Genomic DNA, 26,342 nt, shown 5'->3' with positions numbered 1-26,342 from the left:
CCTGGGGAACTGCAACAAGAAAAGGACTCTGCAAACAGATTCCCGTGCAGATAAGTTGGCATTTAAAAGAGAAAGGGACACTGACCTCCTTTGAAGGGAGGATTGAGGAGACAGCTCCACCCATCCTCTAGTCTGGAGGCCACTGGGGCCCCAGGGCCGCCTGGGTGCCCCCGCCTGGGGCGCAGCCTCCCTGGGCCCCACCCGACTGATAACCCTCTGCTTCTCTCCTCTGCAGACGACCGGAGCCTGGCGGAGGAGAAAGGACTGCGCTGTCAGAACCCAGACTGCATGGACAAGGGGCGTGCAGCCAAGGTAGGGAGGCTGGAGGGCCTGGGTTGCTGGGAGCAGAGGGGACAGGGCTCTAACCCTCTCTCTCTCCAGGCATGGATACCCACAGGGCCCTGGCAAGGGTGCAGCTGGCCCGGCCACAGTGTCATCTGGGTTCAAGGGTGGGTTGGGCCGCAGGGTGGCTGGTTTAGGAGGCAGAGGGGCTGCCCTTGGCTCAGAAACAGCAAAATGGAGGGGACTTCCGCAAGCTGGGGGAGGAGGGGTGCCCCAAAGCCCTTTCCTGCACTGCAGTCCTTGGCAGCCACGCTGAGATGTTAGGAGCTGTGGCCCCATGTTACGGATGAGAAAGCTGAGACCCGGGAAGGGAAAGGACCCCCCCGCCCCGAGGTTTCACTCCAGTGCCCAGCTGGTACCCTTCCTGCAGCACTGGGCCACTTGTCAGGCCTGGGCATGGGTTGGGGACACTTAGGGAGTTGGTGAGAGTGACTGTGCCATGGAATGACTAAGGGAAGAAGGGACATCTGGTCGTGAAGGGCCAGGGCCCGGGAGCCGGGAGCGGGGCAGAACAAGAGGGAGAACGATAAATATCATCGCCCGGTGAGTCTGCCCATAATGCGCCAGGCTTGGTGCCGTGTGCTCTCTCTCTGTCCCTACGTGCTGCTGGTTGCCGCTCTGCTGGGAAGGCCTGGGTGCCCCGTTTCCCAGATGAAGAGACCAAGGTTCAGAGAGGTCCTTTGACTTGGCTGAGGCCCCACAGCTCATGAGGGACCAAGCCAGGGCTTGAACCCAAGTGTGGCCCCTTCCAGCACGCCTTTGAGTGACCGTGATGCAAACAGCCAGCACTTACTGGGTCAGGCCTGGGAGCTGAGGACTCCCCGTCTCTTCCCTCTGGCCTTCGGAGATCTGTCCTGTCAGTATTCTTACTTATCGATGAAGAAACTGAGGCTCAGGGAGCTAGTGGCTCATCGCTGGGATGTGGTGGAGCTGGGATTGGAACCCAGAGCCCAGATCCGTGTAATGTCAGAGCCTGTGTTCCGAACCGCCGTGAAGCTCAGCTCTGCCAGCCGCAGGAAATTAAAAATGCCACCCTCCCACCCCCCAGCTCCCCCTCCCACCCCCCTCCGCCCAGACACATGCTCATACGTTCTGTACAGGAAGACCAGGTTAGAAGGAACATGGAGGACTGTTCTGGGGGCGAGGACAGGAGGGGGAGGCTTTCAGTTGCCGTGGTCACCGGGCAAGGGGGTGGCTGTGATGTCAGACTCAACGTGCTGGCACGGCTGGTGCCTGGCATTGGGGCTCTGGTGTTGGCTGGTTGCCTCTCTCCCAGATGGGGGCTCCTGGCAACAAACTGGCCTCAGCAGCCCCCAACATACATCCTGCCGGGGGCCCTTCCTGCAGGCAGCTGCTCCTGGGCCAGGCCCCCAAGCTGCCACAGGCAGGGGCAAGGGTGGGAGGTCCCCGAGTGGCGAGCCCCTCTCAGCGAGTGTGGGCCTTCCGCAGCCTCCAGGTCCTAGCTCCAGCCCAGCCCTGGCCTGCCTGGAACTCAGTGTGACTGACATGGCCCAGCCTGCGGGGGGAGAGTCCAAGGCCTGTCCCCGGTGGGACCCGTGTTAGGACAAATGGCAGAGACTCACTTTGGGGACAGGGATGCCTGAGTGATGAGAGGCCGGGGGGCCAGTGAGGGCGGACGTCCCGGAGAAGGTGGCCTCCGGTGGAGGTGAAAATATGGAGAGGCAGAGCGGCAGGCAGGGCTGGTCCGGGAAGGGGGGACTGCCACAGACTCAGGTGCGGGGGCAGGATATACGGGCAGGAGGCTTGTCCTGTCCAGGGGTCGAGTTGGCTGGAGCACAGTGAGAGGAGAGGAGGCGAATGACATCCTACTTTGGTGACAAAGAGGAACAAAGAATGTCCTTGATGGTGATAACCACCACCACTGACCAAACAGCCTTGTGCACCAGGCCCTCATGCTTGTCTCACTGAGCCCACGGAGACCTCCCAAGGAAAGCCTTATTCTCACATGACGTGATGAAAACGGGGCCCGGAGAGGAGAGAGCTTGCCCACCTTGCTCGGCATGACTAGCAGAGCTGGATCTGGAGGGGGATCAAGAGCCTCGTTCTCGCTCCTCCAAGCCCTGCTCAGAAGGCTAGCAGGATATGACTAGCTTTTTTAAGGAGATGACGTCATTCATGCGTTCACCAAATCAGCTTTTAGCGTCTGTTGTGCCAGGCCCGGTTCTAGGCCCAGGGCCTCCTGGAGCGGACATCCTAGCTCCCCGGGGAGGAGGGGAGAAGTCAGGTCGTGGGCTTGCCCAACTGGTCCCCAGGCTTTGTTTTAGCCTCTTATGGGTGCTGGGGCTTCTGAGATGAAGCAGCCTTCCCCCCCGCCTCACCCCCGCTTCCTGCCCTGGAGTTCGTTCTGGGGGACAGGCTCCTGGAGGAGGCTGCTGGCATCCCGAGGAACGAGGAGCTGAGTGAGCAGGGAGGCATGCTGGGGCTCTAAGAGGGAGCTGGACAGGGAGCACCCGGGGGTCAGGGCCTTGGAGACCGCAGGAGGGAAGTTGTATCCCTGCCCCTCCTCAGGATGAAGATGTGTAGAGTAGCCTACACCTGTGAACTCCAGGGTCAAAGCCTACTCCTTTCCAGCTGTGCAACCCTGGGCAAATCACTACACCTCTCTGACCTCAGTTTCTTCATCTGCAAGCTGAGGCTTCTCGAGTTGTGGGAAGGATTAAAACAGGGCTCAGATGTGCAGTGCTTAGCATGGAGTGGGGCATGATGTAGGTGTTCAAGAGAATCCTGGCTGTCCATCTCCCGTGGAGGGGGAGAGAAACCCCTCGGCTTTGGGTGTGCCCTCCTTCCCCTCCCTAAGACCCGAGACCTCCCCAGGTTCCATCCCAGACCCCAGCAACCCTACCCAGCATGGCAAATGTTTATGGCACATCCATCCTGTTGCCAGGGCGGGTAGAGCCTGGAGTCTTGGGAAGCAGGGAGATGAAGGAAGTGTTCGGCCCCTCCCTCATGGAGGGCCAGGCGATGAGACAGTGGCTATTGACCCACAGGACAGATGGTGTCTGGACTCCCCAGCTCCTTGAGGGCCCCCCTTGAGCCAGGTGCTCTGGTCAGAGTCTGTGCAGAGCACCCCAGGTCACAAGGGGACATGGAGGAGGGCTGACACTGGCCCAGGGGACACTGGCCCATCACATTTGAGGCAAGTGACAACTCAAGGGTATTTATCCTGGAGATGGGACCCTCAGGGCATCATCCTCAAAGGTAATGATTCCAGCAGCCACTGTTCATTCCTGCCTCTCCACAGGAAACTCTTCTTGTCCTCACCCCCATCCTTCGCAGTAGGGACTACCCCATCTCCGCATCTCCACTTTGGTGATAGGACACCAAGGAGCCAGGGAGGTAAATGACTTGCCACTGCAAGGCCAGGACTCACACCAGATCTGTCTGTCCCCAGAGTCCCCCGGTTCTAAGGATCTGTCAGGAGGAAAGGGAGGTGAATTTTTCTGCTTGGCTCCAAGGGCCCTGGCAGGAGGGGGCACTTCCAACAGCTGAAGTTGTGCCCCAGTATACAGGTTGTGAGCACCCCATTCCTTTTGTTTTTACGTAAATTTGTTTATTGTCATGCAGAGATTTGGTGTTTGTGAGCACCCCATTCCTAGCGGTGTTCCAGCAGAGAGAGTGGAGTTCCTTTCCAGTTTCACTGTAGGTTGTGAGGTGGCAGGGATGAGTCAGGGGGAGGTGTGTCTAGGGGAGGGGTGGCCAGATGAAGACCAGTGGACACAGGGCAGAGGAAGGGGCGGATCTGAGATCCTTGTGGGGAAAGAATGGGCAGGATGTAGTGAATAATGGGAGAGGGAGTCACCTATTCCCTCTGGCAAGGCTTTGGGGGTGAGAGGTGGGAGGCCAGGGTGTCCTTGAGAATGGCCAGATTCTGGGGATTTCTGGAGGTGACTTTCAGCTGCTGGTCAGCTGTAGACAGGTGGCAGTCTGGTCTGCAGCTGGAGGAAGTGACAGGACCAGAGAAGCTGGAGGAACTCCTGGGCTGTGGCTAAGTAATGGGGGGTGGCGGGGGAGCAGGTGACGGCATGGGGTGCCCGGCCCAGGAGGCAGGGACAGAGGATCCACCACATGTGTTATGGCCAAGATGAGCTGTCCTTGAGTGGACCCAGCCCCAGGGAGGTCAGCGCTGCCAAAGAGGGAGAACCGGCAGCCCCAAGGCCCCCCGCCTGGTGAGGGGCATGGGGGAGGGGGATCTAGATTTGGGAAAATGCAGGTGGGCCTGAGCCCCAGGCCCGCCCCAGGCCCTAGGGGCCCTTCCCACCGCACCCACCTCACCCCGTGTAATTAGGGAAGGCGGGAGGCGTGCTTGGGGCCTGCTGCCTGACTCCTCCTGCGAGCTTCTTGTATCCCCATACACTCGCCGCACCCCCTGTGCCCAGGGCAGAGTTACTCTGAACGTGGGCAGCGGGAGAGAGAACCCGGGACCACCGAAGGGCGGAATGGCCCCTCTTCCAGCCACGCCAGGCATGGGCTAGGGGCAAAGAGGGGGCACGGAGATAGGCGGGCCCGTTTTTCAGACGCCCCGGAGGGCACGGTTCAGAATCCAGCGGAAGCGAGCCTGGCTTGGGGCGATTCCTGGGCCGGGCTCGGCCTGCGGGTCCCCCCGCCCCGCCCCCCCCCCCCCCCCCGCCCATGGGCTCCTCTCTTCGGCTAAGGCAGCTTCCTGCCACGGGCCGTCGCCGGGGACGGGCGAGCTCCTGTCTTCAAGCCCAGGTTAAAGCCTAGGGACTTCGAACTTTCAGCACATCTGCAAAGGGCCAGCACCCTCGGGGACAGTGACAATCCCTCTCCCCCCCCCGGCCCCGCAGCCCGGACCCTAGATTACCCCCAAGCGCCCGCCGCGCTTCCTGCCGCCCCCAGGGCCGCGGGCTCCGGCGCCCGGCCCTTCCCCGGCTCCCAGCGCTCCCCCTTGCCAGCCGGGCGCTCCGATGGTACGTCCCGGCCCGCCCAGGTGGTAGCGCCCGCGCCGGCCTACCGTAATTCCCCTACGTCCCGCGCCCCCCGCCGGCGCTGCGCCAACTGAGCCCGCCCCGCGGCTCCGGTCCCCCTGGCTCTGCGCGCGCCCCCCCTCCCCCCGAGGCTTTGGCAACCTTGGCCAGAGCCCCAGCCACAGGGGAGGAAACTGCTCTCACCCATGTCCCTAAGGTGAGTCTCACGGGGAAGCTGGGGACGAGACGGGGCTGGGATCGGGACGGCTGTGGGTCCGTGCTCCAAGACTGCCCCCGAATTAGTGGACAAAACCGGGAGTAGAGGGTCCTACGCAGTCCTAGGGCTGCGGGCGGGTATCGATGGGCTCCACTGGCTCTGCCTCCATTTACTTGAGGGTGGAATGGGCTTAAGCTCCCGCCCCCGCCCCAGTGACTCTAGGATGGGGTTGGCTCGGCGCTATGGCCGTTTGGAGCCAATGGGGACCCAGCCCCGGCGTGAGGATTGTTGGCGGGGCGAGAAGATCCTGGAGGGGCCATGGCGCCGGGTGGCTGGGAGGCTCCGGCGACCCTGCCTGAGCTGGGCGTCCGGGAGTTGGTCCCAGGCGGAAAGTCGTCTCGAGGCCGGCAGGGGGCGCACGAGTCTGAGCCTCAGGCAGTCTGCGCCGGCCAGGACCCGCTTGGGGGAGGGGAGAGGACCCAAGAACCTGGAGAGGCCCGGGCTTGCCTTAATCAAAGACAAGGAAATGGAGGGCGAGGAGGCCCTGGGTCCTACAAATTCCAAAGAAACCTTCCCCAGGTTTGCGGGGCTCTAGGAGGATTTTACTCTTCTTCTGTCCCTTCGCCAGGGTCCAGGCACACATTAGGGCCCAGAGGCCATCCCTAGGTAAAATATTCTAGAGAACTGCCCAGTGCCTCCTTTGCACAGATGTATAAGGACAGGGGTAGGTGGGGCCCAGAAGCAGGTCTTCTGTAGCCCAGGCATGTGCCTCCTCTCTCATCCCCTCCCAAGGAACCTTCTATACTACGCTGGAGAGAGAGGTGTCAGGATCTTGGACTCCAGGATCTGGCACCTTCGTGCGGGGACTGGGCGGGAGGTGAAGTCCACTGACCACAGCCTTTACCTCTCTCCTTAGCACTGGGTCCTAGCTGGACCACGCCCAGGGGTGGTAGGGGCCTTGCTGACTTCTGGGGCCTGTATTGTTAGCCTGGCCTGCAGAGAGGTTCTCTATAGCCCTGCCATGGGCCCAGCACAGGGCAGTGCCTTAAGGCAGGCTCTGCCTCCAGGTGGGCCCCAGAATCCAAGGGAGTGAGGCCTAGCCCTGGGGGAAGGGAGGGGCTAGGTGGGCTGTTTGGAGCTAGGAGAGCAGCCTGGCAGAGCTGGCCCCACCCTGGCCAACCTGCTCAAACCTGCAGCCTCCGCCCCTGGATTGCCAAGGTGCCAGATGGGGCCTTGGGGCCAGTAGGCTCCCAGGGGAGCTTAGCCCGGATGGGGAGCTTCTGGGCAGTCATGTCCCTCTAGCCAAGGTGCTCCAGGCTGGTCAGCTGTGAGCAGAACATGGACCTGGACCCAGACCTGTGGTCTCTCCTCCTGGACGAGGAATTCCTCTGTCCCACCAAAGACCAGGCCGGGTCCCCAACATGTTGTAGGGGCCCGACCGCCCACAGTCCTCTGCTTTTCTGGGGTTGGGGAGATGGTGCTAGGGGGGGAATGGATGGGGGTTCCTGCCTTGGAGACTCTATTATTCATCAGTCCCAGCATCTGGTTTCTGGGTATCAGTTTCAACAAGCCAGTCCTGACTCATGAGCCTGGAGCTGGGGCTGGGCTGAAGAGGGGCCCCCTCCCCAGGGAGCCAGGGGTTGGGACCTCTGTCTTGCACATGGGCTATTTCCGCTCCCTTCCATAGAAGAGGTGGGGGGATCCAGGAGACTGCTGAGGCCTTCTCCCTCCCCTGGTGCAAGGGCTAGGGGCTCCTTTCTTCCCTGTGCTCTGCAGTCCTTGACCCTGCACTCTTGGCCCTGGGGCATTAGGGCCCTGGTCCTCTAAGGAGCAGCCCTCTGCCTTGGCTGAAGGATGCAGACAGCAGCATGACTTGGGGATGGCCAGGGCCTGATCACTCAGGTGACCTCTGGTGACCTGCCTGGTCCAGCCCCCATGGTTTCTGCTTCATGTGACCTGGTAACCCCAGGCTGGCCTGGGATCCCCCTAAACTGGCTTTGGGATCTGCTCTGTCCCCAGGGGGGTGGACCTCAGGACTCTGCTGTCAAAGCACCACTTAGCTGGTCTTCATGCCCCTACCTGTGCCTGAGGCACAGGGGTACTGGTCCGAAGCCCCGGCATCCGTCTCCCCACTTGCCAGCTGGTAACGTTGGGGCGAGCCACTTAACTTTCCCAAGCCTCAGCTTCTTCATCTGGTAACGAGATGGTAACAGTATCTCTTCCTTAGGGTTGTTTTTTTTTTTTTAAAGATTTTATTTATTTATTTGACAGAGTCATCGAGAGAGGGAACACAAGCAGGGGGAGTGGGAGAGGGAGAAGCAGGCTTCCCACAGAGCAGGGAGCCCGATGCGGGGCTCGATCCCAGGACCCTGGGACCATGATCTGAGCCGGAGGCAGACGCTTAATGACTGAGCCACCCAGGCGCCCCTTCCTTAGGGTCTTTGAGAGAGTGAACAGGATTTGCTGCCCCAAACCCCTGGCACAGGCCTGGCACTTGGGAGTGCTCAGCTGTCAGCCTGTGGGGCGGCGAGGACAGAGTTCTGTGGTAGCGACTGCCCCGGCCAGGCCAGTAGGCCCAAGGTCACGGATGCTAGGAGGCAGAAGAGAACCTGTGGTCAGACGGTTGGGAAGGCTTTGTTGACCATCGGCAGCAGGAAGGGACATCCAGGCCAAGACCTTCCCTGCCCTCGTGGCCTTCTCTGGCATGAAGACCCTTCCTCTGCCTTCATCCATCCGTCCTCATCTAGTGTACGCTGAGCAGCTGCCGTGGGCCAGAGCTGTTCTCGGTGTGGAGGACGCAGTGTGGGCCAGACAGCCAAGGCCCCTAGCCTCTGGAGAGGACATCCTAGCAGGGAGGAGTGATAATCAAGAAGTGAACAAAGAAGTAAAACAATTTCAAGTAGTTTTAGATGCTTGGGAGGAAATTCAATTTTAAGAGGATTGAGAATGAGGGATGCAAGGGGCTACTTCTTTTGAGAGGAGGTAAATGCCTCTTTGACGAGGTGGCATTGAAGTGGGGGTCCAGTGCCAGCCCTTGCAAGATGAGGGGCACGTGGTGTTCTAGTCTGAGAACGCAGAGGTGCAGGGGCTGGGCTTGGTGAGTCATAGCCGGGAAGGCAAGGCCAGCTTGGAGATCACCATGAGGGACCTTGCAGGAGGGGAGGTAGGAGCCAGGCATGGTGGGATTTTATTCTAAGCCACTGGAGGGTTTTAAGTGGGGAGTGACATGATCGGGTTTTAGTTTTCAGAAGATCTGCCTGTGGTGTGGACAGTGGATGGCTTGGGCTTTGGGAGTGGAGGCGGCCCCTGAAACCTCTAGGCTGGAGTAAACTGCTTGCTGCCTCCTCAGAGCTGTCTTCGGAGACCCCTCCTTCTTTCCCCACTGCACCAGGAGGAGGAGCTGTCTAGGGGATGGGCTGACGACATCATGCCCCTCCCCCCCCCCCCCCCCCCCCCGCAGCCCCATAGTTACTGAGACGGGGTACCAAGGAGGCCATTCCAGAACACCAGAGTCAGAAGTCTGGGTTTCAGTCCTGCCTGTGGTCTTTTATGTCACTTTGCCCCCCAGAAAGGAATGGGGGTCGTAGCGCCCGCCCCCACCTCTTGGGAATGAGTGTAAAAGCTCTTTGACAAGCTACAGCGAGGACCCCACCACCACTCCCCAAGCCTCCCCTCTCGGGTTTCGATGAGCGCCCCCGGCGGTGGGACAGGCGGAAGGGACCCAGCCTGGAGCAGCAGAGACCTCGGAATCTGGAGGAAAGCCGAGTTGGGCTTCGGGGTTTTCCTGACGCTCCTTCTCACCCAACTCCTGGGGCTCCCAAAGGACTACCCTCTCCGCCCTTTCCACCAACATGCCTGCCTATCGCCCACTGCCTCCACCTGTCGTCACCCGGCGCCCTCCGTTCCTCGGCCTCCACCGCTGGCCTGGGCAGTGGGAGCAGGGTCCCCCGCGCTCAGGCTCTGAGGAGGGGTCTCCAGGACTGTGGGCGGGCGCTAGGGTGACACTCAGGAGGGCCTCTGAGCGCTGGAGGGGCGGTCCGGGCGGTTGGAGGTCAGAGCAGAGACAGGTGTCCCTGGGACAGGACGCAGAGCAGGGTCCGAGGATGGGAATGTGCCCCAGTCCTGGTCCTCCACCCCCCGCCCCCCTTCTGCCACCAGCGTTCAGGGAGCTCCCTTGGGAGCCGGAGAAGGGGTCCGGGGCCTGAGGCTCAGAGGCGGGGTCTCCGGGGCTGCAGGGAGGGGCCTTTGCGCCCCAGACGTCGGCGTTGGGGGTGGGGTGGAGGGCCGGGGTCTGGGTTCCGCAGTCGAGGGGACCGAGGGGTGTTGCAGGGAGCTCCCCGGGGGCGGGGCTGGGGGCGCCGCGGAGCCGCCCCGAGGTGGCGCAGGCGGGCGGGGACCTGGTGGGCGGGGGCCCCGGGGTCCCGGCGCGCTCGGCCGGGGGCGGGCGCGGCCGCACAATGGCAGGAAGCCGAGCCCCGCGCTTTGTCCGGCGGGCGGCGCAGACCGCCGCTTCCTCCGGCCGCCATGGGGACGGGCCCCGGCGTCTCCGGGCGCCGCGCGGCCTCCAGGCCGGGCCCGGGGCTGCCCTGCCGGGCGGGGGGTCGCGCCCGCGACGGTGAAGGCCAGGTACGAGGCGCGGGGGCCGGGGGGCCGGGGGGCGCGCCAGTGCCGGCCCCGCGGTATGCTTCCCCACCCCGCGACCGAGGGGGCCGGGCGGCGGCGGTGGCCCGCCAGCCCTTAGCCTTTTGTGTCTGGGGCTGCCTCGGGACACACCTGTGGGTCCCAGGCCCTGCGCTGGGGCCCCCTCTCTCTTTCCTTCCTCTGTCCAGGCCCTGCCCACAACCCGCTGCTCCGGCCTCTGGCCCCAGCCCTAGTGTGAGTGGGGAAGTCTGACTTCGGGGGCCCCATCCCCATGGGGGGCAGCCTTGGCCGTGTTCCCTAAAGGCCCCCCTCTGTTATTTGTAAAGTTGGGTCCATTCGCTGCCTTTAGGGGTGATCTGGCTGTTCCATCCTGGGGGCTCTCCTCTTGGGGCTGAGCCCTGGGAACTTTTCCCCTGGACCCCGCTGGTCCTCCCCCGCTGGCAGGGGAGCTGCTGCCCTCAGAGGGCGGCCACGGTGGGCAACGAGAAGGTGGAGAGTCGTAGGCACCTTGGTCCGAGAGAAGGTCCCAGAACTGGCTTTGGGAAGGAAGGGACTGCCCTGCTTTAAACCCTCGCTCCTGAAGGGAGCTGTGGAGACCCTGCAGTCTGGGGAAGGAGGTATGAGAAGGGTTGGGGGAGTAGACTCAGAGCAAGGGGGCTGTGCCCACCGCAGCCTGAGCCTCCCAGTTAGGCTTGTGGTTCTTGGGGTGGGGGTGGGGGTTCCTGGAAGTTCATTGTCAACAGACCTGTTAAGTGAAGAAACACGTACCTGGTTCAGATCCTGGGCCTGACCCTCACATGCCCCTGCTGTTGGTGAGCGTGGGGGCTGCTGGGAGGTTGGAAGCAGAGGAGGTCAGCCACAGGCCGGGCGCAGGCTCCCATCATCATCATCATCATCATCATCAGTAACAATATTATATTAGTAATAATAGGAGGAGCTGTGGTGGTATTCACCAGAGCCCACTACGGTGCTGGGAAATGAATGTTCCCGAGTGTCTCAAGGGAGACCAGTACCTTCACAGGTGGGCACATAGTAGGTGCTCAATAAATATTTGTTGAATGCTGAATCTGCTATCAGGAGTGAATCTTTGTGTAAAAATCTGTTGTCTGTATGGTGGATTGGTTTAAAAATAGGATTGTGGCAGAGAACCAGGGACTTGGGCTGGAAGGGTCCCAGAGGCCCTCTGCAGGACCCTTCCAGCCTAGCATGGCTCCTGCATGTCACCCCCCGCCCCCCATGTGACTAGGGCCTGGGTGACCCGAAGGGCAGCAGCCCCACCACTCTGTGCCAAACTTGGCACCAGCAAAGTGAAGCTGTCTGGGAAATCACAAGAGGCCTGGAAGGAGTGGGAGGGGGTGCCTGTATCAAGCTGGCTGCAGAGGCGGGGGATGGCTGCCTAGCTGGCAGACTGTGGGGCTCCTGGGAAGAAGGGGCTGAAATGCGGTGGGCGCCTTCCTCAGGTTCATCGTCAAGAGGAGATGCTTGCAGCTTGGAGGGGTGGGAGCGGTTCTAGAATCTGCAAAGCCAGTGCTGACTTCTATCAGCAGTGCCCCGGGGACGCCACGGTGCGGGCAGGCAGAGCTGTGGCCGAGGATAGCAGTTTTCACACTATTTAGGAGTAGATTGAGGATAGAAACAGCACCCCTCACCCCCTGCCCAAAGCCCCAAGAACACACTGGAAGACCATTTAAGGAGGGTGTGGAAGTGGGGAGCACCTGGCACTCAGGCTGCCACCGGGCATCTGGGCCATCATGTCCACTGCCATCCACCCAGGGCGCAGTCTGCCCCCTGCCCGCTGTCATTTCTGTGCCCATGTTTTTGGGGGTTTTGTGGGGTGTTTTTCTGTCTGATGGAGGATTAGGGGGACACAGGAGCCCAAACAGTGAGCATCAAACTATGATTGCTTCCCTCTTGTCTCTATAGCTGCCGCTCTCCCGCCCCCAGGCTGCCCCAAGGCCAGCCTCCCCTGCTCCTCTCTCCCTTCTCAGCTACCCATGAATGTGCTGGAAATCTAGGAGCTGGAGCTACAAAGCACTGGGTTCGGGTCCTGGCTGCACTGGCTGTGTGACCTTCAACAAGTTACTTGAAACCTCCCTCTCTTTCCTCTTCTATAAAATAGGGGTGGTCACAGCCGAGGGGCCCTCAGCACAGCCCCCAGGCACACAGTGATCAGGTTATAAATCGAAATCAGACTTTATCAGCCGCCTTCCTTTTCCTCCCTTTGACTTCTTCCTCTGCGGTCTCTAGGCTGCCCGTCCTCACCCCGTCTGTCACCTTGAAAATCTCTCATTGGGCTCTCCCCAGCCCAAAACTCTCCAGCGACCCTCCGTCGCCCTAATTAATGAATGAAACAAGTATTCTCTGAGCTGCTAGGACTGGAGATAGGGCAGTGAGTGGGACAGACCAGCGTCGCCGTCCTCCCGTGGCTGGCGAGGGGTGGAGGCAGCAGAGAGAAGCAGGCAGACTGCTTCCTGGCAGACAGGGCGCCGAGGGGACGGGGAGTGTGAAGGGGCAGTGAGTGACTTTAGAGTAAAGGTCTGTCATTTCCGTGTCTGGGGAAGAGCATTCCAGGCCGAGGGAGCAGCAGATGCTGGGGTTCGGAAGCAGCATGTTGGGGACATGGGGGTGGCGGGTGGCGTGGAGTGAGCCTGGATGGCGGGGCAGGGCAGGAGGCCCCCCCACGGTCACCACACGGGACTCTAGCTTTTCCTGGAGTGAGACGGGAAGCCATTGAGCGTAGTGAGCAGGGGCCACTCTGGCTGCTCATGGAGAGCAAATGATTGCAGGGAAAGGGTGGAAACAGGGAGACCAGTTATGAGGTCATTGTTGTGATGGGCTGAGAGGTGACCGCGACGGAGGCCAGGGGGCAGCAGTGGGCCAGTGGGCATGGCTGGGTTGAAGCTACAGCTATTGAAGGGAAGGCCACCACCACACTGGCTGGGGGTGTAACAGAAAGATCAAAGGTGACCCCAATGGTTTTGACCTAATGTATCCGTGTCCCCGGGGCTGCCGTAACACTGAGCACCCACCGGGTGGATGAAAGTTTATTCTCATACATGTGGAGACCCACACAATGTAGTGGCAACTTCGCTCATCCACACGTGTGGCCCTGTCCTTGTCCCTCCTCTTCTTGTAAGGACCCTGGTCGTAGGATTGCTCCACACTCTACACCATTACAGACCCCAGCATGATCTCATCTTCACTAATTGCATCTGCAATGACCCTATTTCCAAACAAGGTCACTTTCTGAGGTCCTGGGGGTGAGGATGTGACCTGTCTTTTTGGGGGGCCACCGCTCACCCCCATGCCCCCACACAACGGCAAGGCACTGCCATTGACTGAAGTTCAGAGAGCTGCATGGGGCGTTCAGCAGCGCATGTGTGGACATTTGCAATCTGAGGTGCTCCTTAGGATCCAAAGGGGGAATTGAGAAGGTTGGTCTGGTGTCCTGGGTGAGGACCTCCCTGAAAGTTTACCTCTGGGAGCCCTCAGCATGTAGAGTCATGTGACTAGCTGAGTCACCAGAGGAGGGATGCAGATCATTGTGAGCAGGGGTGAGCAGGGGCCACTGGTGGGGAGATGAGCAGGAAGGCAGGAAGTGGGCGAGGGGAGCTGAGAGCTGTAGGGGAAACAGCAGAGCATGGGGTTTGGGGGCCCACAGAGGACAAGATGGTGTGAAAGAGACCGCCTGTGTCAGGGCTGGGTCCTGTGGGTGGACTTAGAAACTTGGCAGTCACTGGGGGCCCAAGAAGAGGGAGTTGGGGGGATGGGAAGGGAAAATGGTGGGAGAGGGTCTGAGAGAGAAGAGAAGGTTTTTTAAGGTAGAAAATCTTCAGTTGCAACCATTGTAGTCATATTTGATTTAGGCAGACATCACCAGTGGATGTGAAAACCCTGGAGTGTGAGATTGCTGGGGGTCAGGGTATCTTGAAGTACCCCCCCCCACAGGCTACTTATTCATCCCAAAGAGAAAAAGGACCTTTACACAGTACAGGGGGTCCCCAGGTGACCCAGCAGCCGGCCGCACGGAGGAGGGTGCAGTCCACTCTGTCATGTCCCTGCCCAAATGCTCGGCCTGAAACCACCCAAGAACCTCCAGAAAGATCCCCGTGGAGGGGCTTTCTGCCAGACCGCTGGCTTGAATGCTTCCAAAACGTCGATGTCCAGAAAGGAAAAAACAAAAATGTGTGGAGAACTCATCCTTAAGGGAATAAACAGACACAACCGAATGTGTGTGAGAATCTTGAACAGGCTCCTATGTGGGAAAACAAATCTATAAAGGCCGTGGTTCAGACAGTGGGGCAAATGCAAACGTAGACTATGGACAGATCATGTATCAGTGCTCAGTTTCCCGAGTGTGACAGTTGTATTGGGGTTTTGTAGGAGAATGGCCATGTTCTTCTGCGCCGGGGAGGGGGAAATGAGAGGGAAGGCCAGTGCAATGAAATGTTCCCAAGTGGGGAAGCTAGAAGGGTGTGTGGAGGTCCTGTACCATTCTTTTTTTTTTTTTTTAAGATTTTATTTATTTATTTGACAGAGAGAGACACAGTGAGAGAGGGAGCAGAAGCAGGGGGAGTGGGAGAGGGAGAAGCAGGCTCCCCGCAGAGCAGGGAGCCCGATGCAGGGCTCGATCCCAGGACCCTGGGACCATGACCTTAGCTGAGGGCAGATGCTTAACGACTGAGCCACCCAGGCACCCCTGCCTGTACTGTTCTTACAATTTTCTGTAGGTCTGAAATATTTAAAAATGGAAAGTCAGGGAAAATACGCTAACGAATACTGGGAGGGGAAACGAGGAAGTGGTCAGGATGGAGTCCTGTTCATGGGGTCTCGCTGAAAGGGGATGAGAGAAGCTGGAGGTGGAGAAGAACAGGGTGTGTGAGCCAAAGGACAGGGAGCCTGATGGTGTAGGGGGGAGGGCACTGAGCAGCTCCACACCCCGGCAGCTGGTCCGCTGTCACTGGGAGGCCGGCTGGATTGGAGCGGGGTGAAGCCCCCCCAGTGCGGGGACAGGTGGGTGGGCCTGTGGGGGAGCAACAAGGAAAGTGGGAAGCAGAGTGGGCTAGAGGTGAGCTGCGGGAGCCAGAGGGCAGAGGAGAGGTATGACAGTCATCCCCAGGGGTGGGGGAGAATGTAGACAGGGTGATACAGTAAATACAGTAAATACTGGGGGGGCACTGCCTTAGCCCCAGATGTCAGTGCCTTTCCCGAACTCCCCCCTAACACCCTCCACCCCATGCGAGGTTGGATGCAGGGGCCAGACAGGTCACAGAACTTAGGGCCCAGGGTGTGGGGTGGGGGGGGCGCAGACAAGAAGGGTTTGCCAGTTCCGACACCGAGCTGGCCGAACCAAACAGCAGCCCTGAGCATTTTGGCGTGCCCTTCCTTCCTGAACGCCAGGAAGAGGCCCTGGTAGCAGCTGCCTCGTGGTTCCTCCCTGGAAGTCTCCCCTGCACACCGTGTTCTTCGAGGGCAGGGATCTGCTTTCCTCTGAGGATCCCTCAGAATGGACACATAGTGGGGCTTGGGAAACGTCCACAGAGTGAATTAAGGAGCATGAGGCCCCCCGTGGGGAATGGAGGGTTGAGAAGTGAGCAGCCTCGGGAGGGACCAGGAAGCCCACCTGTGTACTGTAGCGGCCCGGGCCACCGCTGTGCCCACCTGAGGCCCTGTGGGGTCCAGCCCAACCCACCTCTCCCTCCTTCCCCGCAAGGTATGCCACCACGCTGACTGTCAGCAGCTGCACCACCGGGGACCCCTCAACCTCTGTGAGGCCTGTGACAGCAAGTTCCACAGCGTCATGCATTATGATGGGCATGTCCGCTTTGACCTGCCCCCTCAAGGTGAGCATGGGTAGGGACCCCAGCCTGGCCCTTCGAGTTCCCAGAGCAGCTCCAAACTCCCTGTGTAGGGGCATCTTGGTAACTGCCGGAGCTGTGACAGGGCCATCAGAAGGACCGGAGTTGGCTATAAACAGTGAAACCCAAGTATGTTGCGGCCCCTTTTGTGCTACAAGTTTTTTAATAAGAGAAGAAGTTGGGGGACTGTGCCCCATCTCGAGAGCAGGCCTGGCTCTACCAGGTTCTGGGTCTGCATCTCTCGGAGCTGCTCCTGCCTCTTGCCCGGGGCCAACATGTAAAAGGCCCCTTTCTTCTTGTCTTTAGGGCCGGGGACTGCTGGGCAGATCCTCCAACCAGGCTGCCAGCAAGCAGAAGCAGTGAGGGTGGGGGTGGGCAGGTCACAAGGAACTTGTCTCAGGAACAAGAAACCCCTCCTGCTGAATAGGGACCTGGCCCAGGCCCCGCTGCCAACTGGCTGTGCTGGGGTGATTTACAGGCATCTGAGCCTGGCCAGAAATGCCAAACCTTTGTCTCTGTTTTTAGCTGGTCAGAGGGACAAAAGGACTCTCCCTCTCTGCCAAGGCCCCCTGGGACTTTGGGTGTGGTCACAGTGGTGTGGGAGAGGAGCCTGAGAGAAAGACCTGTAGACTCTTGTCCCTTCCTGCAACAATCCCAGAGGCAGGGTTTCCTTATCCCTATTTTAGAGAAGGGTAAACTGAGGCCAGAGATGGATTTGTATTGGGGGCAGGGCATCACCTGGGTGTCATCCCAGGGTGCTTGTGTCTTTTTGAGTCTAGGGATGGAGATACGCTAAGCAACGACTGCCCCTTTAGGTCCTCATAGACCTGCAGGGCCCTAGCTCCTCTGGGGAAGGGGGATCCCAGGATTGGTAGCAGGCTAAGAAGGGGGCCAGGGAGGGAGGAGGCTTGACCTTTCCTCCCACTTTACTCCAAAGGCTCTGTCCTGGCCCGGAATGTGTCTACCCGGTCATGCCCCCCACGTACCAGCCCTGCAGTGGACTTGGAGGAGGAAGAGGAAAGCTCTATGGATGGCAAAGGGTAAGTGGGCAAAGCAGACACTCTGATCTGAGATCCAGGACCAGAGGCCTCTGAAGATCTGACTAGAGACCCCTCCCTGCCCCTATGGATGCCCTGATTCCTGGAGGAGGCTGCCCAGCCTGGGCCAGCCTCCAGCACAGTGGGATCAGACTCCGCCCGACTAGGTACCACTGGGTGTGACTCCCGTGTTGGCCACCAGAGGGCGCACAGACCCTTGTGGGCTCTGGCCTGCCTGGTCACCCTGGGGTGAGCAAGGAGTGGGCAGCTAGCTAGGGCCCATTCACATCCCAACCTGGTGAGGGCCTACCCATGCCTCTAACCTCTGCTCTCTGTCCTGCAGGGACCGGAAGAGCACAGGCCTGAAACTCTCCAAGAAGGCAAGGAGGAGACACACAGATGTAAGGAGCCCCCAGGTTGTCAAGGGAGCTCCTGACAGCCCCTGCCCTTCCTAGGCCCTTTCCTTTCCATCCCCAAGCCTGGCCTGTCTGCTCTGACCTCCAGGACCAGGGATGGGGTCTGGAGTGAGTGGGTCACCCCTGGTCACCGTGCCCTGCAGCCCAGTACTGCCCAACTTAGCCAGGTGGCAGATGCTACAGGAACTCCTCCCTTGGGCAAGAGGGTTACAGGGGACCTCCCTGGGACAGAGGCAGGCTGGGGAGATCCCTGCATTCACTCCCATGCTGGGGTTTCCATTCTGGATCCGGGTGGGGGGGGTCAGAGACAAGGGGTGCAGAAGCTAAGAGACCCGTGCCCTTTCAGGACCCAAGCAAGGAGTGCTTCACCCTGAAATTTGACCTGAATGTGGACATTGAGACAGAGATCGTGCCGGCCATGAAGAAGAAGTCGCTGGGGTAGGGCTTGGTGGGGCCGAGGCAGGGGGAGTGGGGCGGGGTGTACGTGTGGTTTCCTGCAGGCAGAACTGTGTATGTCTGTGTGGTGGCCTGTGAGCGAGCAGATCTCCCACCTATGGGCAGACCCCCCAGGTGTTCCAATACATGTATGCATGACTCAGTTCCTGGATCTGGCCCGGCATGTGAGTGTCTACCCTGGTGTGCTGACACCTAAGTGTGAGGGCATGGGCATGCTGGCTTGTGCGTAGACACATGTAGGAGTGTGTGAGCCTCTGCAGGTGTGTGCACCTGTATGTCTTTGTGCCTGCGTATGATCCCGTGGGCGTCTCCCTTTACCATCGGTAAGGTGGGGTGGAGCTGGGCTGTGCATAGGGTGGGGGTTCCTATGATGCCCCCTAACTATACACCTCCCGTCCTCGGGCAGGGAGGTGCTGCTGCCGGTGTTTGAAAGGAAGGGCATAGCCCTGGGCAAAGTGGATATCTACCTGGACCAGTCCAACACACCCCTGTCCCTCACCTTTGAGGCCTACCGGTTCGGGGGACACTACCTGCGGGTCAAAGGTGAGCAGCGAACCTGGCAGGCAGGGTGGCTGGGCCCTGGCTGGCCTCCCAGAGATGGCTGCTTCTTCCCATGCTCAGATTCCCCTTGGCCACGGCCCTGAGCAGGCTCATTACCATACAGGTGTCTCTGCTGGGCCCTGGCGAGAGGTGCTGGTGGGGCAGGGCCCCAGGGGAGGGCAGGTAGGCCTTGGTTTGGATCCTCAGGCCAGAGAGGTCTGTGGTCCCCTTCTCCACTGGAGCTGAGGATCTCTCCTTGCCCCCAATGCTGCCCCAGCCAAGCCAGGGGACGAGGGGAAGGTGGAGCAGGGAGTGAAGGACTCCAAGTCCCTGAGTCTGCCAATCCTGCGGCCAGCCAGGGCCGGGACCCCCTCCTTGGAGCGTGTGGACCCCCAGAGCCGCCGGGAGAGCCTGGACATCCTGGTGAGGCACTGGCAGGACTGGGGGTGGGGAGGGGCTTAGAGGGGAGGTCACCTGGGCCCCTCACCCCTCTCTTGGGCTTTAATTTCCCCTTGTGGGAAATAGGGCTGGCTCTGAGGACAGGGGGGCCCAAGATAATGGGTCTTGTCTTAGAGAGTCTGCTAGTGCCCAAGGAGAGTGTGTGTGTGTGTGTGTGTGTGTGTGTGTGTGTGTGTATGTGTTGTGGATCCATTTGGAGCTGTGCTCATAAGTGCATCTAAACATGCGGGTGACTGTGTGGTGCTTGGGGCTGGCTGGGTGGGGGGCGGTCCAGGTGCATCCGTGCCTGGATCTTCCAGCCCCCAGAGCAGGTACGGATCTCAGAAGAGGTGGCATCCCAGGGTGGGGGTGCAGAGACCCTCCCACATCGCAAGCTTGCCGGAGGTCTAGGAAACCCGCTGTGGGGTGGGGCTGTGGGAGCCGGGGTGGGCCTGGCCTTGATCACCCTTGCCGGCCAGGCCCCAGGGCGCCGCCGAAAGAACATGTCGGAGTTCCTGGGGGAGACGAGCATCCCTGGCCAGGAGGCCCCCACGCCTTCCGGCTGTTCTCTGCCCAGTGGCAGCAGTGAGAGCTGGAAGAACCGGGCAGCCAGTCGCTTCAGTGGCTTCTTCAGCTCGGGGCCCAGTGCCAGCACCTATGGCCGGGTATGTGGTCCCCCGGGGGGCCCTGGGGCGGGGCGGCTGGCTGGCCCTGTCCCCTGACCCCAACCCTGGGTCTCCTTCCAGGAGGTGGACAAGATGGAGCAGCTGGAGAGCAAGCTGCACGCCTATGGCCTCTTCGGGCTGCCCAGGCTGCCCCGCAGGCTGCGCTTCGACCACGACTCATGGGAGGAAGAGGGGGATGAGGAGGAAGAGGAGGACGATGCCTGCCTGCGGCTGGAGGATAGCTGGCGGGAGCTCATTGACGGGCATGAGGTCGGTACCTCCGCAGCCCTCCCTCCCGCCCTCCCCGTTAGGGAAAGGGGGACGCTTCTCCCCATTTCATGGGGCCCTTGCAAGGACCCAGTGACAGATGCTCTGTGGGACAGCCCTGCCAGGCTGCTGTCATCATTAATGTGGGGAAACTGAGGCAAGGAACATGCAGTGTGCCACTTGGCTGTTTTGGTGGCAGAGGAGGGCCCAGAACTTGGGGGACCTTCGTGTTCCCACCGGGAAAAGGAGGTGGCCTGCAAGGTTGTGCGCCCCCTCCCTGGTCATCCGGGCACACTGTGGAACCCTTGGCCCACCCCCTGCACTTCCTGCAGAAGCTGACCCGGAGGCAGTGCCACCAGCAGGAGGCGGTGTGGGAGCTCCTGCACACCGAGGCCTCCTACATTAAGAAACTGAGGGTGATCACCAACGTGAGTGTGGGACTGCACCTGGCCCAGAGCCACCCTGCCCAGCAGAGCTTGGGGCTTTGCAGAAGGAACAGGGGGAGGAAAGGGAGAAGGGCTGCACCCCAGGGAGGAGGAGCAGGTGATTCCCACAGGCCAGGCCACCTGCAGGGGACTTTGGGCAAGTGTGCGGAGTTGGCTGGATGAACACTAGGCTCATGCTTTCACTTATTTATTCAGTGACTATTTCTGAACACCTGCTGTGTACCAGGTGTCCAGCAGCCACACCCTGGACGTGGAGGCAGAGTGTGTGTGTGTGTGTGTGTGTGTGTGTCCATCCTTCAACCTAGGGAGGGCACCTATCCTGGGCTTGGGGTTCAAGGAAAACCCCTTTGTTGAAACTCGGAGGCCGAGCCAGGGCAGAGGGGGAGGGAAGAGCTCCAGGTGTGACTGGGAGGCCAGTCTCCCAGAGATTTCCCTCCAGGTGGGGACAGGGCAGGCTGACCCCCAGGTGGGCCATGGAGGCTGGGCCTTTTCTGAAGGCGTGAACCGTCTCTGTCCCAGGCTGCTTCAGGGTTTCCTGGGAGGGGGAGGGGGAGGGGGTAGAGGGGAGCCAAAGAGTCTGGGTGGGGCGCCGGGACTGGAACACCCCCCCCAGCTGCCGTGCTCCCTGTCCCCACAGCTGTTCCTCTGCTGCCTCCTGAACCTGCAAGAGTCGGGGCTGCTGTGCGAGGTGAGGCGAGGCCCGGGGCCCGCGTGCTGATGAGAGGGTAGGGACGGGGGGGCGGGGCCGAGCGCGGGGCCGAGCGCACCTCCCGCCCCGCTCAGGTGGAGGCCGAACGCCTGTTCAGCAACATCCCGGAGATCACGCGGCTGCACCGCGGACTGTGGGCCAGCGTGATGGCGCCGGTGCTGGAGAAGGCGCGGCGCACGCGGGCGCTGCTGCAGCCCGGGGACTTCCTCAGAGGCTTCAAGATGGTACGGGCCGGGCCGGACGCCGGCGGGGACACTGAGTCAGGGCTGGGGCGCCGATCCCAAATGCCCATCACCCCAGCCTCCCCCCCCACCCCCGGCCAGTGGCCCCACACGACCCCCAGTGGTCGGAGGCAAAGAATTCCGAGTCGGTCGCCCGGGTTTGAACCCCACCTGGCCATCTGCCCTTCCTACCTGGCGGAGGTCGGTCACTTTCGCGGGAGTTCGGTTTGGACACGGGGGTGATACACTTGCCACACCCTGGGGTGGTCGCGAAAGTGCAGTAGGCAGGGCTGGTGAAGCTCCCGGCGCGGGGCCTGGTCGCGGGGAGCGCGCGGTAACCGTGCCTGTTCCGTCCCGGGCCAGTTCGGCTCCCTGTTCAAGCCCTACATCCGATACTGCATGGAGGAGGAGGGCTGCATGGAGTACATGCGCGGCCTTCTGCGCGACAACGAGCTCTTCCGGGCCTACGTCACGGTGAGGGCGGGCGGGGGCGCGGGCCGGTGGGCCCACCCGGGCGGCAGGTGCGCGGCGGGCGGGGCCTAGAGCCGGGGGGCGGGGCATGCCCTGAGCCCCGCCCCCGCCTGCGCCGCAGTGGGCCGAGAAGCACCAGCAGTGCCAACGGCTGAAGCTGAACGACATGCTGGCCAAGCCCCACCAGCGGCTCACCAAGTACCCGCTGCTGCTCAAGTCCGTGCTGAGGAAGACGGACGAGCCGCGCGCCAAGGAGGCCGTCGTCACCATGGTAACCGGGCCGGCGGGCGGGGTCCCTCCGCCGCTCGCGGCCCCTCGCAGACCCTGGGCCTGAACCCGCCGCCGTCCGCCCCCGCCCGCAGATCGACTCGGTGGAGCGCTTCATCCACCACGTGAACGCGTGCATGCGGCAGCGGCAGGAGCGGCAGCGACTGGCGGCCGTGGGGAGCCGCATCGACGCCTATGAGGTGGTGGAGGGCAGCAACGACGAGGTGGACAAGGTGGGGGACCCCTGGCCCTGCTGGAGCGGAGGAAGGGCCAAACTGGCAGACCGGGGCTGTGCTGGGAATCTCGCTTGAGGATGCCTAGCCGAGAACGGGAGTCAGACCCTGATCTCTCTATCCTCCCCCCGGCGCCCCCCCCACCTCCATCCGCAGCTCCTGAAGGAGTTTCTGCATCTAGACCTGACAGCACCCATCCCTGGCGCCTCCCCTGAGGAGACACGACAGCTGCTGCTGGAGGGGAGCCTGAGGATGAAGGAGGGGAAGGACAGCAAGGTGACTCTAGGGGCCACCCACCCCCAGGGCCCCTTCCCCACCCGCTCCTGCCCTGTGGATTTGGACCACCCTTTCCTGGGAACCTTCTGGGCCCTAGTTAGTGGTTCTCAGCTGCCCTGTCAGTTGGGTGGCAGTTCAAGAAGGAATGACTTTGTGGTCATGTGAGGGCTGAGATCTGCCTGCAGTTTACTCTTTAAAGATATGGCAGCAAGGGCAGAGCAGGTGGGGGGCTGGGCTTGCCCACTTGCTGGTGCCATAAGGGTTCCTGATGGGAGGGAGGGGGTGCATTCCAAGAGCAGGTCAGGAACAGCCCAGAGCCTTGCTTCCGAGCTATTAATCCCAGGTGCATAACCCAGAGCCTGCAAATTGTGGTTTTAAAGATTATTTATTTGAGAGAGAGAGAAAGAGTGCATGCGAGCGGGGAGAGGGGGAGAGGGAGAGAAGCAGACTTTACACTGAGCGTAGAGCCCAAAGCAGGGCTCGATCTCAGGACCCTGGGATCATGACCTGAGCTAGAACCAAGAGTTGGATGCTTAACTGACTGAGCCACCCAGGTGCCCCCAAATTGTGGTTTTAAAATCACAAATCATAAATTCCCTTTTTCTCTTTAATGTAAACTTCTTATTGAAATAAATTACAAGTACATAGCTCCACGAAGGAATACCATCTTGCTCTTCATTTTAATTTTTTTTAAAGATTTTATTTATTTGAGAGAGAGAGAGAGCACGAGCAGGTGAAGGGGGAGAGGGAGAAGCAGGCTCCGCGCTGAGCAGGGAGCCCGATGCGGGGCTGGATCCCAGGACCCCGGGATCATGACCTGAGCCGAAGGCAGACGCTTAACGAACTGAGCCACCCAGGCACCCCTTTGTTCATTTTAATTTTATTCTCAGGTTAATGGGAGGCAGGGAGCAGAGAAGGTGTTTGACAAAATCTGAGTGCCCCCAGCGACGTCACCAAAGTGCAATAAGGAAGAGCTTGTGCAGGGCCCAGCCCAAGAGAGGGTGTCACAGCAGACAGGCTGAGGTCCCAGGACCCTGGCCCTGATCCCTGGCCTCGCCTGCTCCCCTTGCTGCCCCCCCCCCAGATGGACGTGTACTGCTTCCTCTTTACGGACCTACTCTTGGTGACCAAGGCAGTGAAGAAGGCTGAGAGGACCAAGGTCATCCGGCCACCACTGCTGGTGGACAAGATTGTGTGCCGAGAGCTGCGAGACCCTGGTGAGGAGCCTGGCCCTGCTCCTGGCCAGGGGCTATGGCGGGCAGGGGCTCTGGTCCTAGCTGACACTGATGCGAGCCCCTCCTCACCAGGCTCCTTTCTCCTCATCTACCTGAACGAGTTCCACAGTGCTGTGGGCGCCTACACGTTCCAGGCCAGTGGCCAGGCTTTGTGCCGTGGCTGGGTGGACGCCATTTACAATGCCCAGGTGAGAGCCGAGTGGTGGGCAGGCGGACGGGGTGCCCTGGTGGGGCTGCTGTCCACAGCGCCGTCCCCCACCTGCAGAACCAGCTGCAGCAGCTGCGTGCCCAGGAGCACCCCGGCGGCCAGCAGCACCTGCAGAGCCTGGAGGAGGAGGAAGATGAGCAGGAGGAGGAGGAGGAAGACGATGAGGAGGAAGAGGAGGAAGGGGGGGAGAGTAGCACTTCTGCCACCAGCTCCCCCACAATCCTGCGCAAGAGCAGCACCAGTCTCAGCTCCCAGCACTGGTATGCTCGCTGGGGCCCACTCGGCCGGCCAGAGCAGGGCAGCTGCTCCAGCCCAGCGCTCCTGACCCCAAGGCCCCTGACACTGGCCAGGGCCCAGCCCCCACCCCTTCCTCTGAATGGTGTCATGCGGTGACCCCCGTGTCGGGGAGACGGCTCTGTCTCCCACCAGAGTCCAGGTGGGGATGGCAAAAGGTTTTTAGCTTGAGTGCCAACTCTGACCCTCTAGAGCTGGCTGGCGGGAGAGCTGAGCTGAGGATCCTTAAGCTAGCCAGCTGGAGGGGGTACAGTGGGGGGGGGGGGGCGGCCGCCAACCGTGGTTATCTGTGTCACGGGCCCAGGAGTGGGAGGTCCGGCTGGTGGGCCACATGGTGCGCTGAGCCTCAGGCTCGGGCAGGGCAGAGGCTATAGACCTCCGCGTGCCGGGCATGGGCTGCCCCAGGCCACCGCCGTAGCTGGGCTGACGGTCTCCTCCCGGCTCCACAGTGCCTCAGATGGCTCGACCGAGACCCTGGCCCTGGTTGTGGTGGAGCCTGGGGAGCTGCTGTCCTCTCCTGAGTTTGAGGGCGGCCCCTTCGGCTCCCAGTCAGACGAGACCTCTGTCAGCACCACTGCATCCTCCATCACGCCCACCAGTGAGCTGCTGCCCCTGGGCCCGGCAGACGGCCGCTCCTGCTCCATGGACTCGGCCTACGGCACCCTCTCCCCCACCTCCCTGCAGGACTTCGTGGCCCCAGCCCCTATGGCGGAGCCAGTGCCCCGGCCCCCAGATTTGCCACAAGCCCCTTCACCCCCACCCTCTCCCCGCCTCCGCCGCCGCACCCCTGTTCAACTGCTGCCCCGCCTGCCCCACCTGCTCAAGTCCAGATCTGAGGCCAGCCTCCTCCAGCTGCTGTCAGGGGCCACCGCCTGTGGAGCGCCCCCAGCCCCCAGCCGCAGTCTGTCAGAACTCTGCTTGGCCGTTACGGTCCCCGGCATGAGGACTCAGGGTTCCCCTCAGGAAGCTGGGCCCAGCTGGGTTCGCCGGGGGACACCCAGCCCTGGCCGTGGCCCCGAGCCATTGGAGCCGGAGGGCAGAACCAGCTGCCCGGCTGGGGAGCCTGAAAGGCCCGCCAGGAGGAGCAAAGAACTGCCCTTGGGGGCCTCGCCCAGAGTCCAGCCCGAGCCCCCCCCAGGGATCTCTGCCCAGCACCGGAAGCTGACACTAGCCCAGCTGTACCGGATCAGGACCACCCTGCTGCTTAACTCTACGCTCACTGCCTCGTGAGTGGCCTGGGGTGGTGGGCCGATGGCCCGGGGTGCTGGCATTAGGGGCACTGAGCCTCAGGAATGGGTGGGGGCACTCTCGTGGCTGGGAGCATGTGGCATTAGGGGATGGGGATGGGGGCCTGCTCCAGAGCCTGCATGACAGTATCTACAGTGGGCACTGGGGAAGGGGCCTAAGGATTCCAGTGGGGCAGAGAGGGTGGCCAGAGCCCCTCCGAGTGGCGTCAGCCAAGGAAGGACTGTCTCTCCCTTCCCCTCTCCTGCAGGGAGGTCTGAGCAGAGGGAGGCCCCCCAGGGTACCACTGACCACGAGACAGCAGACAGCACGCCTCCTGGGGCCTCCCGGTCCCCGCTCTAGCTGCTGCCTGCGCACGCGGGAGCCAGAGCGTGGGGACAGGACCCCTGATTTGCACTTTGCCAGACTGGATGGAAGTGGAGGAGTGTTCAGCTCCAGGCCCAGGCTGCAGTCCTTCCTCAGGACCCCCCACAAGGCCATCTTCACTAACCTGTCCACCCCACAGGGTCCCTTGCTCGCTGCTCCCTGAAGTCACCAGCTCCAGTCTTCTGGGCTGGGCTCCAGGGTGGCCCTTCCCACCTCCCCCTTCATCTGGCCCCAGCTGGGATGTTTGTTCCCCCGGCCTGGCCTTCCTCACTCCCAGTCCCACTGGCCACCCCAGGCTTGGGTTCGGCTCTGTGTAAAGTGGCATATTTATTGAGCTTTTGATTCTTTTATAAAGACTTGTATATACTACTGGAAGGAGTCCTTTGCTTTTGGAACCCACCCCTTTCCTGACTCAGGAGCACTTGAGCTCTGGGGCAGGCATGTCTCGCTCCTGTCCCCCTCCTGTCCCCCTCCTGTCCCCCTCCCCGCTCCTGTCCCCCTCCTGTCCCCCTCCTGTCCCCCTCCTGTTCCCCTCCATCTGTGGTAGG

General features: G+C 61.3%; 1 protein-coding gene across 2 annotated transcripts; it reads left to right on the top strand.

Annotated features, from left to right (window-relative positions):
• Positions 1-242: 242 nt before the first annotated feature.
• PLEKHG5 (pleckstrin homology and RhoGEF domain containing G5) lies at positions 243-25,413 on the top strand. Of its 2 annotated transcripts, none has more exons than XM_044913864.1 (20): positions 243-312; positions 15,860-15,989; positions 16,942-17,044; positions 17,385-17,442; positions 17,804-17,895; positions 18,320-18,456; positions 18,701-18,876; positions 19,371-19,556; positions 19,638-19,826; positions 20,156-20,251; positions 20,907-20,957; positions 21,053-21,202; positions 21,563-21,673; positions 21,792-21,941; positions 22,033-22,170; positions 22,327-22,446; positions 23,531-23,663; positions 23,754-23,869; positions 23,947-24,149; positions 24,633-25,413. In XM_044913864.1, the coding sequence occupies exons 1-20, from the start codon at positions 289-291 to the stop codon at positions 25,411-25,413; spliced, it is 3,144 nt and encodes a 1,047-aa protein (XP_044769799.1). In that variant the 5' UTR covers positions 243-288. The 2 variants fall into 2 exon arrangements, with proteins under 2 accessions (XP_044769799.1, XP_044769798.1); XM_044913863.1 differs by lacking the exon at positions 243-312 and adding an exon at positions 10,030-10,131.
• Positions 25,414-26,342: the final 929 nt, after the last annotated feature.

The sequence above is a fragment of the Neomonachus schauinslandi genome, chromosome 4 (assembly GCF_002201575.2).
Source record: "Neomonachus schauinslandi chromosome 4, ASM220157v2, whole genome shotgun sequence".
NCBI classification, from domain to species: domain Eukaryota; kingdom Metazoa; phylum Chordata; class Mammalia; order Carnivora; family Phocidae; genus Neomonachus; species Neomonachus schauinslandi.
Note: the sequence above shows the minus strand (reverse complement) of the source record. Positions and strands in the feature narration are given on the sequence as shown.

Excerpts from the sequence above, each read along its gene's own strand:
- PLEKHG5 (XM_044913863.1), top strand. The coding sequence starts at position 10,030 with ATGGGGACGGGCCCCGGCGTCTCCGGGCGCCGCGCGGCCTCCAGGCCG. Across the intron at positions 15,990-16,941 it reads CTTTGACCTGCCCCCTCAAG|GCTCTGTCCTGGCCCGGAAT; the intron begins GTGAGCATGGGT and ends TTTACTCCAAAG. Across the intron at positions 17,896-18,319 it reads ATGAAGAAGAAGTCGCTGGG|GGAGGTGCTGCTGCCGGTGT; the intron begins GTAGGGCTTGGT and ends GTCCTCGGGCAG.